Source organism: Rousettus aegyptiacus, unplaced genomic scaffold, assembly GCF_014176215.1.
Source record: "Rousettus aegyptiacus isolate mRouAeg1 unplaced genomic scaffold, mRouAeg1.p scaffold_m13_p_3, whole genome shotgun sequence".
NCBI lineage: Eukaryota > Metazoa > Chordata > Mammalia > Chiroptera > Pteropodidae > Rousettus > Rousettus aegyptiacus.
Window position 1 is genome coordinate 115593799 of NW_023416306.1, and position 16799 is coordinate 115610597.

General features: G+C 36.2%; 1 protein-coding gene across 15 annotated transcripts in view; it reads left to right on the forward strand.

Moving 5' to 3' along the window:
- MGA (MAX dimerization protein MGA) overlaps nucleotides 1-16193 on the forward strand; it is a 126251-nt gene extending 110058 nt beyond the window's left edge. For 14 of the 15 annotated variants that reach the window (XM_036238242.1, XM_036238243.1, XM_036238241.1 and 11 more), the window contains 8 exons: nucleotides 77-1584; nucleotides 4383-4510; nucleotides 6384-6435; nucleotides 8573-8779; nucleotides 9646-9757; nucleotides 10021-10254; nucleotides 11247-11423; nucleotides 12251-16193. In XM_036238242.1, coding sequence (XP_036094135.1) covers nucleotides 77-1584; nucleotides 4383-4510; nucleotides 6384-6435; nucleotides 8573-8779; nucleotides 9646-9757; nucleotides 10021-10254; nucleotides 11247-11423; nucleotides 12251-13527 — 3695 coding nt within the window. In that variant the 3' untranslated portion in view covers nucleotides 13528-16193. The remainder of the gene's footprint in view (nucleotides 1-76; nucleotides 1585-4382; nucleotides 4511-6383; nucleotides 6436-8572; nucleotides 8780-9645; nucleotides 9758-10020; nucleotides 10255-11246; nucleotides 11424-12250) is intronic. The other variant, XM_036238250.1, reaches the window with a different exon arrangement.
- Nucleotides 16194-16799: the final 606 nt, after the last annotated feature.

A 16799-nucleotide genomic window follows, 5' to 3' on the forward strand; every position in this document is an offset into this window, starting at 1 on the left:
CTGTCCAAAAAGAAAAGCATACCTTGGAAGTCTTGATATGGGCAATGGTGACTTAAAGTCTTCTTTTTCTTACCAGGGTCTGTGATGGGAATCCGGTTACCCACTCCTTCCAAGCCTTCAGAGACTCCGCCATCTTCTGCTTCATCCTCTGCTTTCTCTGTTATGAGTCCTGTAATTCAGGCTGTTGGGTCTTCTCCAGCAGTGAATGTTTTCACTCAGGCACCATCACTGCTTTCTTCTGGACCTAGTTTTGTGTCTCAGTCTGGTACATTGACCCTGAGGATTTCCCCTCCTGAACCACAAAGCTTTGCAAATAAAACAGGCTCTGAAACCAAAATAACCTATAGCTCTGGAGGGCAGCCTGTTGGGACAGCCAGCCTCATTCCTCTCCAGTCTGGTAGTTTCGCCTTGTTGCAGCTCCCAGGACAAAAACCTGTTCCCAGCTCCATTCTTCAACATGTTGCTTCTCTTCAGATGAAGAGAGAATCCCAGAATGCAGAACAGAAAGATGAAACAAGCTTTTTAAAAAGAGAGCAGGAGACTAAGAAGGCCCTACAGTCAGAAGGAGAAACTGTAGACTCTGAGACTAATGTAATAAAGCAAAACTCAGGAGCTACTGCCTTAGAAGAAACCCTGAATGATTCCTTGGGAGATGGGGGCGATCATTTAGATGAAGAATCCCTTACAGAGGAAGGTCCTGAAACTCTTAAGCCTTCTGAGCAGTCCTGTGTCACTGGGTCACACACAGGCGAAGACTGTAAAGATGTTGATGAAGATCCAGTTAGGAATCAGAACAGTTCCAAAGAAAAACTGACTGTTCTAGAAGTTAAGACCATTTCTGAAAAATCCAGTAATATGACAGTCCAAAGTGTAAGTAATGTGCAGCTTAAAAAACAACTTGGTAATGTGAAAGTGGAACAGCAGAAAGTATTAGACAGTCCAGAGGAAAAACCAAATGAATTTCCAATAATCTCCAAGGAAGAATGTAAACTCGGATTATCAGGGAGCACAGTGGCAGAGCTTCAGTCTAATCTACAGCCAGAGGCCAAGGAGAAGGGATGTGGAGACTCTCTGAAGGACAGTATTAAGGAGAGATGGAGAAAACCCCTGAAGGGCCCACTGGCCCAGAAATGTGTTGGAACTTCACAAGAATGCAAGAAAGAGGCAGATGAGCAGTTAATTAAAGAAACAAAGACTTGTCAGGAAAATTCAGATGTGTTTCAACAAGAACAAGTCATCTCTGATTTACTTGGGAGAAGTGGAACTGCTGGGAGTACCAGAGTTTTAAAAACTGAATGTGATTCTTGGAGTAAGATTTCTAGTTCTGCAGCCATCTCCATTGTTCCTAGGAGAGCTACAAAAAGGAGCAGAGGGGAAGGACATTTTCAAGATCATTTACTGCTATCAGGAGAACAGATACAACCAAAAGAAGAGAAGAGTGGAAGAAGCAGTGCTGACTTCAGTGTTTTGGATTTGGGAGACGAAGATGAGGAAGAGGAGAATGAGAAAACCGATGATTCTATTGATGACATTGTGGATATTGTTTCTGACTACCAGAGTGAGGAGGTTGATGATGTAGAAAAGGTGGTGAGCCCATTTTTGTTGTGACTGAACCTCAAGGATTTAAATGATTTAGTAGAGACAGTAGCTTTTCCAGAAGATCACTAAGATCTTGATACATTCAGTTGGATGCTTAGATTTAGATCATGTTTAAATGACTTTGTAGTTTTTAGGCTGTGTCAGTCAGGTAACATTTATTGAGCTTATACTGTTCTTTGAGACTTGTCTGATATTGTGGAAAGGCTGGCTTGAGTCTTTGGGGGATAGGTGCTTGAAAGTCCCTGTCAGGTTAGGTTTAAAAAAAGAAATCCTAAAACCACTATTCTCATTTGATCCCAGTTAGTTTTTTTTGGACATTTTCTGTATAAAGTAATTATAGTTTATCTGATAGATATATAAGAAACCAGAGAATCGGTGACCTTAGAACTGGAGAACTTATCTACCCACATTAAGAGAGAGGTTCTTTTTGGAGAAAAATGTAAAATACCATTTAGTATTTGAACATAACTGTGCCTTAAGTTGCTCTTTATCTCCTAAAATTAGTTTTTATAATTTATATTCTGAACTTCGGTCATCTTCCTTTGTAATATGACCTTTATAATTTGTTTTTCTGAAGTCATTTTGTAGACTTCCTATTTAGGGTTGTATTTCCTGAACTAAGTAATTGAGAGTCAGGTGTAATAATTGGGTAGGAGTTGGGCAAACTTTTTCTGTAGAGGGCTAGATTGTAAATATTTTAGACTTTGCAGGCTAGATGGTTTGCTGTTATAACTACTCAATTGTTGTTGTAACGTGAAAGTAGCGTGAAAGCAGCCATTAACAATAATAAGTGAGTAAGTATAGAAGCTGTGTTTCAGTAACACTTTATTTACAAAACAGGTTGTGGGCTGTGGTTTGATGACCCCTAATGTGGGATATGCTCTAAATCATAAGGAGATTAGTTAGTTGCCTGTGGGGTACCCTGAAATCTAAATCGGTTAGTCCCTCTCTTCAGGAGCAGATAATATGGCCTTCTGCACTGATTGTCAGTCAAGCAATTCGTTGTTTTAGAAACTCACTTTCTTGAGATTCATTTAGCCTTCATGTTACCTGGTCCTTCTGTGTTAATGCCTAACTGCCTTATGCAGATAAAAACAACAAAAAGATAAGTATTTTAAAACTAAAATGTTTAAATATTTTAATGTTTTTGTATTGGTTATTACTATACCTCAGTTGTCTCATTTGTAAAACAAGGGTCTAGCTCTATAATTGGATGGTTCTGTAGTATTTGCCTTATAGTCTATCTCTGGCCTATTCCTTTTTGAGGACAGATATCTGTAGGCAGCTGAAGAATCTGAACTCACTGAGTTTAGGAGTTAGATTGCAGGACTTTTTGCAGTCTCCCATTGTATGTCAGCCTGGATAAGCATCAGACCAAAAACAGTCCAACTTTAAAACCAGTGAAAACTATTGCTGTCAGTAGAACTGACTTACCTTGAGAGTATCTTAATCATACAGGGTGGCATTGCTTGAATTTCCTAATAGGGACTCTGACATACAAGGTACGCTGACCTTTTTCAAAGTAAGGGCATTAAAAGATTTCTAAAATCTAAATTCTACATTGTGTTTGTGTACCTGTATATACCGATGATATCTTTACGCTTGTGATTACCATATTGGAATAGTGTAAGGAAAATTGTGAATAGCCTTTTTAATTTAAGTCTTCCATTGTGAAGTTTATTGGATATTTTTTACAAAGCCTGAAGTTAAAGCCATGCAGTACTCAGACATTCTTCAGTTTTAATATTAAAAAGCATCTGCCTATATTATTATTCAGACTATTTAGATCCTGTTGGGACTCTGTTGATTTAGCTTTCTATAGTTAATATTACACTGTTACATTGTTTAAATTTATTATACATTGTTTAAATTGTGCTTAAATTGGGTACATAAATGATGGCTTGCATTTAGTGTCTATCAGCCTTATGGAGCCCATAATTTGGGGGTAAGTAATTTTTCCAATAAGTTTAAACATAGAATTATTAATGTGTTCAGGATGCTTTATTTTGAGTTGTACCTCCCTGGTACAGTATTATTATAGATAATCTATTCCCTGTTTAGTTTCTGGCATAGTAAACACTACTTTTAAAGGTGGACTTAAAAATATCTGCACAGCTCATAATCTGTATATTCTGTTACATAAAATATACAGTGAGTTTCTGTGACAGGTGCTCAATAAATGCTTACTGATTGATTTGTTTTTTTGGTATAATAAGTAGAACAAGCCTGGGCTTCTTTTGTTATCTAAAATTCTTCCAAAGCCCTGTTCTGTAGAGTTGAGACACTTATAAGACTGTTTGGGCTATATTCTTTTACCATAATTGGCTTGAGTATGTTTTTGTGAGAATATGATATGGGGTTAGCCATGAAGCGTTCTTAAACTAGAACCTGAAATTTTCTCTTTTTCACTTTCCCCCTTGCCAAATTTTATTTTACTGCTATTTAATCCTAAGATGTATGCAGCTTTAATATATCCATACCTGAATTTTGTCCACTGGAAACAACATTGCAGCATCAATATAGCCTTTTGGGGATTCTGTTGAGCTTAATGATGTCTATGTAATATATAGCTATGATTTATAATCTAGTTCTTGGTTATTAGCTCCAGCCATATGTTGCTTTGTGAGTTAATTCCTTATGATTAACAAGTTTAGGATTATCAGTACTCATGGTGTAAAATCAATGCTTGGCACTGGTTGGTTTTATGAGGGGAGCATTCAGTTGAAAAGTATAGGTGCACTTGCTCCCAGTACATTATTTATTGTTGGAATGCTGTATTTCAGGATAACTGTATAGAGTTCATTGAGGATGAAGAGCAGGTGGACATCGAGACTGTAGAAGAGCTCTCTGAGGAAATTAATGTTGCCCACATGAAGACCACAACTGCTCACATGGAAACTTTTAAACAGCCGTAAGTCTTATTTTTCCATGGATTGATGTTTTCGACCGTAAACAAAACTGTTCTGTTGGGCGCTCTGGGTAACTGACCTGGTTCCTTTATTGCTCTAGCTTATTTCTGATGAGTAGGTGGAGGAGCTGAAATTCAGAGGTCATTAACTTGGCCTGGCATTACTAGAAGACTACGTGTAAATGTGAATAACATTTGCTTTTGGAGCCTGGCACATTGGTAATAAAATACTAGTTTTGCTAGTTTGTAGCTATTTAACCTTGGGCAAAGTCTTTAATTTCTCAGATTTGTAGGTTCTTTACCTATGAAATGAGGAAAATGTCTCCATTTGAAATTGTTAAATGAGATAATATATGCAGCCAGCATAACTGACACAAGCGGACTGCTCAGCAAAGGTTAGTTCCTTTGTCTTTTAAGAATAAGGCATTAAATTTTAAATTTGGTTACTTGTTGTACAGGTGAGGTACAGATAGGAAAATTATCCTACCTGTTCAGCTGATACGATGGAAGTATAGAGGACATGACGACTTGCTCAGGAAAATTTATTCCATTTTCTGTTTTAGCGAGCCTTATATTGATTAGGGATTGGGGTGTGAGAGAAAGAAAGAAAAGATGAAATGAGTTCTTACTTTTGTGCCAGACATTGTACTTTTTCTTTTATCTCATTAACTACCATACAAAGTAGCAATGAGTTGAGAAAGAGTAATTCTTCATCCCTAGTGATGCTGAGAACGTATAAGGAGGGGGAAGTAGTCCTAATAGTTTTCTTCAATGTGAAGGTTGAAAGAGTTTAAATTTCTTAAAAACTTAAGTAAAGACTTAAGTTCAGCTTTATCGGCTGGATAGAAGTTCAGCATACTAACATTGAGTTCTTCAAAAATAACAAACAAAAAAATGTAATCTAAAAACTGCTGCCATTTTCAGTAGTAACAAAAAAATCTATTTGGGACTATTAACCAAAGTTGTGCAAAGCTTTTATAAATGTTACTGTCACTGAAGAAGAATTCACAAAATGGAGAGTTACCATGTTATAATGGAGGGACAAGAATAACCAACACACAAAAAGAGCACAAACTGTTGTAAAGGAGCAGATTGTTAATTAAAATTTTTTGTCAGAATACCATGAAAACAGTGAATAGGCAAACTTAAACTATAAGGAAAATATTTGTAATAGGTGTTTGACAAAGGATTATTATCAAGGATATAAAATAATTGTTACAAGTCAGTAAGAAAATAATTCAGTTAGAAAAGTTAGTAATGGGTATCTCAAGCAGTTCACAGAAGAGGAAACCTGGATAGTCAACAATGCAAATGTGTTCAATTTCACAAGTAATTACGGAAATGCAAATTAAACTTCAATGACTTTATCAGTTCACAAACCCGTACGAGTTGCAAAATTGAGAATTTTGATAGCACTGCTATTTAGTCGTGGAGCAGTAGGAATGTATTACAGGTGGGGAGTTTTGGAGTGTTTACCTATGAGAAGGAAGGAAATGTGATTGGGTACTTTGCACGTAGGATCCTCCTATTATTTTTTTAGAGGTTTTATTTCTTAAGCTAGGTGATACATACCTGGATGTTCATTATATGTTTTTTTATATAGTATTGTATGTCTGAAATAGTTTATGATTGAAAAAAATAATTTGTAGTTTTAGGGATTATGTTTGGACACTGTTTCTTAGATAAAAAAGTGTATTGTTGAATAAATCAACAATATACTATGTGGCAATCGTGAATCACATAGTGAACCTTGGAAAAAAGAAGCTGGTTATTACAATTTAGACAATTTGGGATGGTTTGGTTTAATATAGCTGTGGAAATAGATCTTAGATTATTGAATTTCAGTAAGATATTGGAAAATACTGTCTTTATCTAGGTGCCGTACCCATATCTCTGCAGATGAAAAAACTGCTGAAAGGAGTCGAAAGGTATTTATAATGTATTTAAAAATACTTACTTATTTAATGACATTGATAAAATTGTTCTTAGAGTTAAGGACATTAACTCTATTAGATATAACATTTTTCAGGACTAATCTTACTAGTTAATCAGCTTTTTTCCCTTTAATGAAATTAAACTATTAATGCTTTCTTTTCTCTCTTAATTCTCTATTACCCTCTCCTCCCCCCCAAATGATAGAATAATTTAGAATTAAAATGGGTATGGAGTGCTTATCAATTTTTATACACTCCATACAGATTTTAATTTTATAATCTAATGATGTGATATAAAACAAGCTGGCATTCTTCTTTGTCTAGGCTCATGATTTTCAATGACCTAAATAATTATTTTCTGAAATGATGACTAGCAATTCAAGGAGCCATGAAATTATAAACCTTTGACTTTATTAAATGTATACACTGTATGATATCATGGCACCATGATTAAGCAGGGTTTTCTCTTTATCATTACTAGCACTAAGAATGGAAGGGGTACATCTGAAACCTACTGGATTTTGTTAACCAATATAACCACAATAAAAAAAATAATAAAAACATAATAAAGTAGTTTTTGTTAAGGCAAGGTATAGAAAACCAAGAAAAAAGCCAAAAAAAGGGGAATTTTAAAGTTGAGGGAATAAAATTGTGATAGATTTTTCTTAAAAAAAAAAATGGAAGAGAGTTTGGTTGTTTAAACCATTTTCCACTTCTTATTCTGTCGTCTTAAGAGATAAAGACAATGATGGAGAATGGATTGAGCTGGAGGGTGTTATTCAGGTCCTTTTAAAAATCACTGAGTAATTTAGTTTGGGGAATCATATGATAGATATTTACATGTTTGTAATTATTTTGTATATATTGCTATATTTTATTTTCTAAAACATTTTTCAGATATAAGAATTTCATAATAGCTTATTTCCATAATCCATTGTTTTTATTACTTAAGTATTACATGAAAATTATATATAGTGTTTTGCTATATTTAAACTTGGTGCTAATTTTCCATCTTATATCTTTTATTCTTTTATAGTGGTAATGCTCAGTGAATTTAACTTTAGAAAAATAGTGATTTTTTATGTAAGAGTTTCGGGGTATTAGCAGGGTTATGGTAAAGGCAAACATGAAAAGGAATACAGTTAGAAACATCAGAGGGGAAAAAACACCAAACAAGAAACTGGAAGACAGGAAATGTACTTATTAATTTCGTTGTATGAATGGTATTCACATTGTCATAATAGTGTAGCCACTGTTAATGATTTTTTAAAACTTTAATAATCTGTAAATAAAGTATGAAAACTTAATTTCAGTCTTGAAAAATGTGTAGTAAGTACAGATGGTAGATTGGGAGGTTAAAGAAGAAAGAAAAAATAAGGAGAAGAATAATGAGTGCTCATACCCTCATTTTACAAACAGATACTGTCTATCAATGAAATGAGAGGTTGAAATAGAATTATATTCAAGTTGCATAGGGGTCAATAGAAGAAATAAAATTAATATATCTATATTAGGAAGATGGAATGATGAGATATAAGAGTTGTGTGATCAAAATCTTCATAGCAGGACGTTAGTAGCATTGAAAATTGAAAAGAATAGGCTTATATTACTGTTTACATATATATGAATATTTGAATATATACATATATATAAATAAACGTTTATATAGGTATAGATGTAAGAACCAGAAAAGGTAGCTAGCTAAAAGCATCAAAAAGCATTTGTTTCTGAGGAGCCCTGTACAGATGCAGGGCACAGTTGCTTTTCATTATTAAGCCTTTTAAATGTTTACATTTAAAATCTTATATGCATCTATTATGTCTATTTAGTAAATAATTTTAAAAATTGAAATGAACTGTATAAAAAACGAGGTCTAAGGCATCCTGAGAGTCAAGAAAGACTTTTCTGAAAAATGCAAGGTTTGAATTTTGAATGTTAGGAATTTACACTGTCGAAGTTAGATTTGGAGGTAGAATAGACAGTGATAGTAAGATGACTAGTTGAGAGGCTATTAGAGTAGTCCAGACAGAAGATGGTTTGTGTCTGATACAGGGCAGTGCTGTTTGGGATGGAGGAGAGGAAGGAAGGTACATGTGAAAGATATTTAGGTAGAAATCTTTTGTTTGGACAGGCTCCACCGATGCCTCTAAAACTGAAGCCTGATTACTGGAGTGAAAAACTACAGAAAGAAGCTGAAGCATTTGCTTATTATCGCCGGACACACACTGCCAATGAGCGGCGCAGGCGTGGTGAAATGAGGGATCTCTTTGAGAAATTGAAGATCACATTGGGATTACTTCATTCTTCCAAAGTCTCCAAAAGTCTCATTCTCACTAGGGTACGCATTCCGTGTAAATGGCAAATAAGAGCTTGACTAAGAATCTTCTAGAGATGATAGGAGAAGAGAAAACATTTCCATATGAGGGAGATTGAGATAGAGTTGTATTTAACATTTGAATGTGGACTAGTGAAGGCCCAATATATTCTTTAGGGGAGAAAGTTCTTGCATTGAGTTAGAGTAGCTATTCATTGAAAGATTCTTAATTGACAGAGCTATCCTGTCTTCTGATAACATCAGAAACCCTGGGGAAGCTCTGTTTAGCACAGTCTCTACAGTGGTGTTGTCCATAACCCTTAGAATAGTTTATCATAGTGAAAAAAGCACAACATAAGTGATATTTTAACATACTACTTATGTATGTCAGTACAGTTGTTAGTCATTTTAAAAGAAAATCTGAAATATTCAAGCTTTTAGAAATTTTAAGTTTGCTTGTAGAATACATAAGACACTTTCATTTAAATTGCTTTTAAAGTAGTAGAAGTTGGAAGAGTAACTATGAGGCAACCAGTATTCATTCGTATTTCTCTTAGAACAGTTACTTCATCCAGATTTTACTTAGACTAGGAGATGATTTTAAAGTTGATTATTAAAATCGAAGCAGAGTAAAATTTTGTATCTCCTTATAGTAGTGGAACCATCTATTAACCACTTATTGGTTCCTTTTGGAAATAATCATGTTGCCTAGAAGTATAAGCTAGAAAACCTACAGTTTAACAAAAAATAATTTCCAAAACATCAAGATTTTAATGGCATTGTAAATTCTCTAAAATGTCAGATTAAATTTTTTCGTTAAACTGTGTGGGCCTCATTCATTTTTAGGAAAGAGTGAATTGATTGACGTGATATTACTATTTCTATTCTAGGCATTCAGTGAAATTCAGGGACTGACTGATCAGGCAGACAAATTAATAGGACAGAAAAATCTCCTGACTCGAAAACGGAATATTTTGATACGGAAAGTATCATCTCTTTCAGGTGAGATATATGAATGATAATAGCTTTAGTGAGGAGAAATCCTCAGTAGATTTTTTAGGTACTACTTAGTTTAAGGCTTGGTTCAGAGTTAACAGCAGAGTTAATTTTTGACCGGGTGGGACTTTTCTTCTGGATTATAATCACTCTTGCCTTCCATAGTTTTGGGGAATACAGTTAAATCAACTGGATTTCAGTTGACTCTATTTCTCATTATTATGTGAAGTCATATACAGAGTGACAATTTATTTCCTGTCAACCTGTAGGTAAGACAGAAGAAGTGGTCCTGAAGAAGCTAGAGTATATTTATGCAAAACAACAAGCACTAGAGGCACAAAAAAGAAAAAAGAAGATGGGATCAGATGAGTTTGATGTGTCTCCCAGAACTAGCAAACAGCAGGAAGGATCTTCTGCATCATCTGTAGATCTTGGACAGATGTTTATAAATAACAGGAAGGGGAAACCTTTGATTCTTTCCAGAAAAAGAGACCAGGCCACAGGTAGGAGGGACATTCATTGATTTCTTTAATATAGGCGAGCATCATTTTAGTTGAGTTTAGTGGACTGGACATCTTGTGGCCATAATTTTAGTTTTAATTGAATTAATTAAATATGGGTTATATAAAAAGTAGAACATTAACTTCATTAGATTTCGGTTTATAGTTATCACACTCAGGCAAATCCTAAGAACTTACTGTTCTTGGTAACATTTAAGACCTACTTCTGATAGCAGGGTACAGTCATATATTTTCTTCCAGTGTTTTAGTGAGTATTTTGTTAGGCTGTTATCTTTTCAGACTTTATTCATGAACTCTTGATTTCCTAGTAGATCTGCTCATAAGTCGTGGAAGTTTGTCTCTAGCTGAGACAAATAAATTGGACAATTTTTAAAGTTTAATTACTTGTTTATATATTTCGAGAGTGGCATATTCTTTTTTACTCTTTGGATAGCCCAGTACATGAACCAGCAAATTTGGTTAATTAAATCAGCTAGGAAAGTATCGATGGATGCTGAGAAATGAGTTAATTTTAACATTGCAAAATCAAGTGATATTATTGCTAAGAACTTTAATGATTATGTAGTCCATTTGCCTCATTTTACAGATGGAAAAACCAAGGTCTAGAAACTTGTAGTAATTTGTTAGAGGTGTGTAGGAAAGCAAGCCTGGGATAGAATTGTGTGTACCTTTATCCAAATTCACCATCAAGACTATCAGAAACATTCCATTGAAAAAGTGGTTCCATAGCTTTGTTCCTCAACAGTAAGAAATTCTGTTCATTATAAGAATCAGTGGACAGGTAACCAACCATTACTCAGCGAAAAGTGGCTCAGAAAGTAAATTCCAACTTGAGATTCCCTAACTACATTTGAAATTTATTTCTTGCCTTTTAAGTTGGTGTTTAGTTTTGGGATGTCTCGTAGACTCCTAGGCTACAGTAGCATTAGTTGAAGATTTTTTTATCCTTAACTAATTTCTTATCTTCCTTACAGAAAATACCTCACCCTCTAACACTCCACACTCTTCTGCCAACATTGTGATGACTCCACAAGGGCAATTACTCACCTTAAAAGGTCCCCTATTCTCAGGACCAGTGGTAACTGTTTCTCCTGCTCTCTTAGAAGCAGATCTGAAGCCTCAAGTTCCCAATACTGCTGTGGCCCAGTCAGGTATGTCTTCTATGTATAGTGAAAAAAGGGTTACACCTGACATCTCACAGTAACAGAGAAAGCCTTTAAATGTGTTCTGTAATGATGAACTATTGCATTCACATGTGAGAGATGGCCCTTTTTTTTAGAACACATTTGGGCTTCATCTTACAGTATTGATTGGTCCTTTTTACTTGGCGTTGGGAACTCTTGTGATATCTAGTTATTTCTCAGTAGGAAAAGAATTCAAAAGATGTGAGAGTAAAAGGGAGATGAGGCAGTGTTTTAGTATTGATAAATATTTGTCACTTTTATTTTGTACTCAGAGGTGATGCATTCCTACATTATCAGCCTGAGTTTGAGCACCACTTGGGGGGGATAAGAAGTGGAGTTGAAAACAGTTTTCACTTTGATGATTTAGGTTCTAGGCATCTAAAGTCCTATTAAGGTAAAAGAATATCTTTACTAATACTATTAAACCCAGTCTGGAGGTGTCATTCATTCTTTTACAGTTCTGCCTAAAGGGCTTCATTTTTCCTTTCAGAATAGCAGTTAATGGGGTGAACAGAATGAAGATGCATGTCTGCCTCGAGATAAAGAATTAACTTGGGAGCATCTCTATGAAATAACTAGAGCTTATTAATGATGGGATATTAAAGAATTTTGATTAGGTTTTACCTATTATCGTGTTAGTTCAGGTCGATAATTTAAAGTCTAATATGTCATCTTTTTGATACAAGTAGACTGGTAAATTTGAACTATGATTCCTTGAGATGTTCATTGGGTATGAATGAGAGAGAGATGCTTACTTACCATTGTATATCTAAATGATTTTTTTCCCCCTACAGAAAATGACGACTTATTTATGATGCCAAGAATTGTTAATGTGACATCACTGGCCACAGAGGGAGGTTTGGTAGATATGGGTGGCAGTAAATATTCTCATGAAGTTCCTGATGGTAAGCCACCTGACCACCTGAAAAACATTGTCAGGAATGAAGAGAACTCCTTTGAAGATTCAGGTAGAATCTCTTCCAGAGGCAACCATAGAGATGGCAGGATGGCATTGGGTCCAACACAGGTTTTTCTGGCAAATAAAGATTCTGGTTTTCCACAAATAGTTGATGTTTCCAGTATGCAAGAAGCACAAGAGTTCTTACCCCAAAAGATTTCTGGTGACATGAGAGGGATTCAGTATAAATGGAAAGAGAGTGAATCAAGACGGGAGAGACTGAAGCCAAAGGAGTCTCCGTTTAATAAATTAAAGATGAAGGATCATAAAGACTCAAGCATAGAGATGGAACTGAGAAAGGTAGCATCAGCTATAGAGGAAGCAGCACTGAATCCCAGCGAACTGCTTACTAACATGGAAGATGAGGATGATACTGATGAGACACTGACTTCTCTGCTTAATGAGATTGCCTTTCTTAATCAGCAACTAAATGATGACTCTGTTAGCCTGGCAGAACTACCCAGCGCTATGGATACAGAGTTCCCAGGGGATGCTCGACGGGCTTTTATAAGTAAGCTGCCTCCTGGGCACAGAGCAACTTTCCAGGTTGGCCATTTAGGAACTGGTTTGAAAGAGTTGCCCGATGTACAAGGGGAGAGTGACTCTGTCAGTCCCCTCCTCTTGCACTTGGAAGATGATGACTTTTCTGAGAATGAAAAACAACTTACAGAAACAGCCTCTGAGCCAGATGTCCTTAAGATTGTTATTGACTCTGAGATAAAGGATTCCCATCTTTCCCACAGGAAAGCCAATGATGGAGGGAAGAATACTTCTGGCATCCTTGTGGAGCCTGAAAGTGTGTCCTCACCTCCCATTCTGCACATGAAGGCTGGCCTAGAGAACAGCAGCACAGATACTTTGTGGAGGCCTATGCCAAAATTGGCACCTCTAGGTTTAAAAGTAGCTAATCCTTCTAGTGATTCAGATGGTCAGAGTCTAAAGGTGATGCCTTGCTTGGCACCTGTAGCTGCCAAAGTTGGGTCAGTTGGACACAAAATGAACTTAACAGGGAATGATCAGGAATGCCGGGAGAGCAAGGTGATGCCTACATTGGCACCTGTCGTGGCCAAATTGGGCAACTCTGGGGCCTCAACAAGTTCTGCAGGGAAATGAACTTAATTTGTCCTCAGGCAGAAGCCAAGCTATGAGAGGAAACCACCTTTCTCTGCTGGCATCTGTTTATTTGTGTCATGGAACTGTGATCCTTGACTTTAATGCAGTGGATAATGGTAGAGAAAGGGTAGGGTGCTGACCTCGGCGTAAGAAATTACTACTATGAAATTCTGATCATGTTAAAATGTGTTACCTCATTTGTGGTGCTGGGTCTCCTCATCCTCTCTAAGAAGATGTGATCCATTACTGAACACGAGGTGCCCCTCTTACACAAGGAATTCATAACAAGATTCTAGGTCCATAGTGGTTTCCTAGTTCTTCCCTCCCAGAGAAGTTGCTTGGGGCTTTGGACTTGCTATGGACTAAACTGTAGTTGATAGCTGTTGTTTAAGTCTGAAATCCAAGGAATGTGATAAACTTGTGCAGAGGGATCAGAAGAACTAGTTTCTAGTTGGTGTTTCAAGAGTAGGGGGAGAGAGGGATGGGTACCATGGAATACCAAAGTGAAGGACTTCGTGTCATTCAGCAAAATTCTCTTTTTTCATATCTCACGTAGCTTCCATCCCCTCACTTTTTCAATCAGAATTACCAACTCAAATCTTCTGGTAAAGTAGGAATGCTTTTAACTTTTGTTACTAAGATAATTATTTTGAGATGTTAAAAAACATACTAGTTCTCCCTTATTGTCTTTGGGCGTTGAAAAAGACCATTTCACGGTACCAGGAATTTCTTCCTGGGTGTGTGTGTGTGTGTGTGTGCGCGCGCGCGCGCGTACACACACACACACACACACACACATATTGAAAGTAGGCATAGAGGGAGCCCTTCTCCTTTCACAAATCATGTCACTTAAGAAACAGCTAAAATGAAAAGCATTCCCTTCCCAGACCAGAGACAGTGGCCAAAATAAATTGTGGGGCTGGATTTCCCAAATCAAACCAGTCTTCTGGTGCTTGAAGGTTTCATTCACTATTATCTACACAGGATGTTAAGCAAAGGAAGTCACAGTAGGCACTCTTTACCAGGGAAATAAGGCAGTATTTGAATCACAAGATATATTTTTTATTACCTGCTACCATGGATTCAATGATCTGTAGAGCTTTTTCACTCATTAGCTGTCAGAGTATGAAGGGCTGACAGCCTGTAAAGATAAAAATAATTTATATTTTTGTATAGTTGTTTTCATAGATTTCTCAAAGGCTGAAGTTTTCAACCTAGAAGATGAGATTTGTATTGAGTATAGAAATGTTTCCTATCTAGTTTGTAAATAATCATGGTGCACTTGAGGGGTCTCTTGGAAACTCCTGGGGGCAAGAATCACTATTCTGAAAATGTATAGACTGGATTTAGCTGCTGCATTTTGCCTTTCTTGAATAATTTTTTGGAATGTAACCCATGTCTGTCTTCAATTGACAAGATTTGCTTGTGTTGTTAAACACTAACACAAGAGCTTCCAGTTCCTGGGCTGTGCCTAGGTGATACTATTTCTTCTACGTCCCCTGCCGCCTTTATCCCAAATCCCACTCAGCATATCTTCAGACCTAGGTTGTGAGACCAGCTTTGGAATGGTTCTAGCCAGTGAATTCCATGGTTGGTTCCCTCTCTAGTAACTCTGGTAATCAACAGATTGAAAAAGGGTGGAAAATTTTCCTCTGCAAATTGCAGTAGGAGCAAATTCTTTGTTGATTTTGTGCTGTTTGCCTTTCTAGCATTCAACCTTCCCTCCTCTTAAGGTTACTGAAGAGGTTTGAAGTGGGTGATGAATGCCCCTCACTTTCTCATCCTTCCTACTCTTTACCCAGCATATTTCATTCAATGCCTTAGCCAAGGAGTCCAGCACCTGTCTTCCTTGCTAGTAATTGTTCTTGGAGAAGCTAGTACTTTAATCCAGGTATAGCAGTTTTCCATTATTTCCTTGCTTGTCTTGTCCTCACATTTCCTCTTGACTTACCAAGGCTCTTGTTAGGCTTTTGAGGGTCAGCCAAGAAACAGGCAAGTGAGCGAATAATCCTCAGGAAAAGAAGGACCATTCTGCTCTGAACACTGTTCTCTTTTTTATAGATAAACAAGTAATAGTCTGGATGGGAAGATAATGTGATTCTGTTTATGAGAGATATACAAAGGAAATGAGAGATGATTTCCAGTGTTCAAGGAATGCTGCAGGTGTCATTACAGACCCCCAAGATAATGGTGTTTTCAAGACCTCTTAGAAGTAGGAAGTTATCAGGGCTATATTGAGGAGGGCTCAGTCTTCAGAACAATCGTGCAGTTTGACAGAAATCTAAAATCTCCAATAACTCCTTCCTTTTAACCTTACCCCAGAAGAAACTGGTCTATGAAAATTACATATGAATATAAAAGATGCAGTTGAGTGAGAGGAGGAATCGGAAGAAGAGTGAGCTCTCACCCTAACTCTATAAGCAGCATGATCTCAATAGACCAATAATTCGCCTTTTTATACATCTGTAAATAAATGGAATGTTTTTAAGAATATAATTATGTCAGATTTAGCCTTTTCTTTTATATATTAAATATATATCTTTTCTTTTCTGCTTTTGAAAAATGACTATTTTTTTAGAAACTTAAGAACAAGAAATTTGGTGAATGGAAAGCAGAATGTATAAACTTGGAATAAATAAATCAGTTATAATAAAATTAAAGCAGGACTTGGTGTTGGGAGGTTTATGCTCAGTTGGAGTAGAGAATCCTGATGTCTGGAGACATTTGAGAGAGGTGCCACTGAAATAATTTTATCATAATTCCTTAACTGTTTCCAAAATTTGACATGCCATTTGAGGGAAGTTTTTCGTGTTCTTTTTCTTGAAGCATGTTTTACATGGAGACTTCAAAATTTTGTACAACTTGACAGCAAGTACGTGTCTCAAATTGTTCTATAAGGAAGAAAGGCTAGGCTAGCCTCGTAGTACCAATGTGTGCAAGTTAATATACCTGTTACCCTGGAGAATACTAAGACATAAACAGTCTTAGCAGGTAAGGACAATAAGATGTTCTTAAAGCAAGATAAATGTTAATTAGTATCATGGTTTAACAACAACAACAAAAAATTATTAAAGGAGTCCTTTAGATTGAACTACTCTATGGTTACAGATCAAGTCCAGTTATATAAACTTCATACAAATTACTTTGTATAATGTTATGGTAAATACAGGTTTCCCACCCAGAATTATGGATGAAATACCTGAAAGTAGGCCAATCAATAAACAAGTTTGAAAATATTTTGAACACAGAAGGAAGACATAATTCACACATTA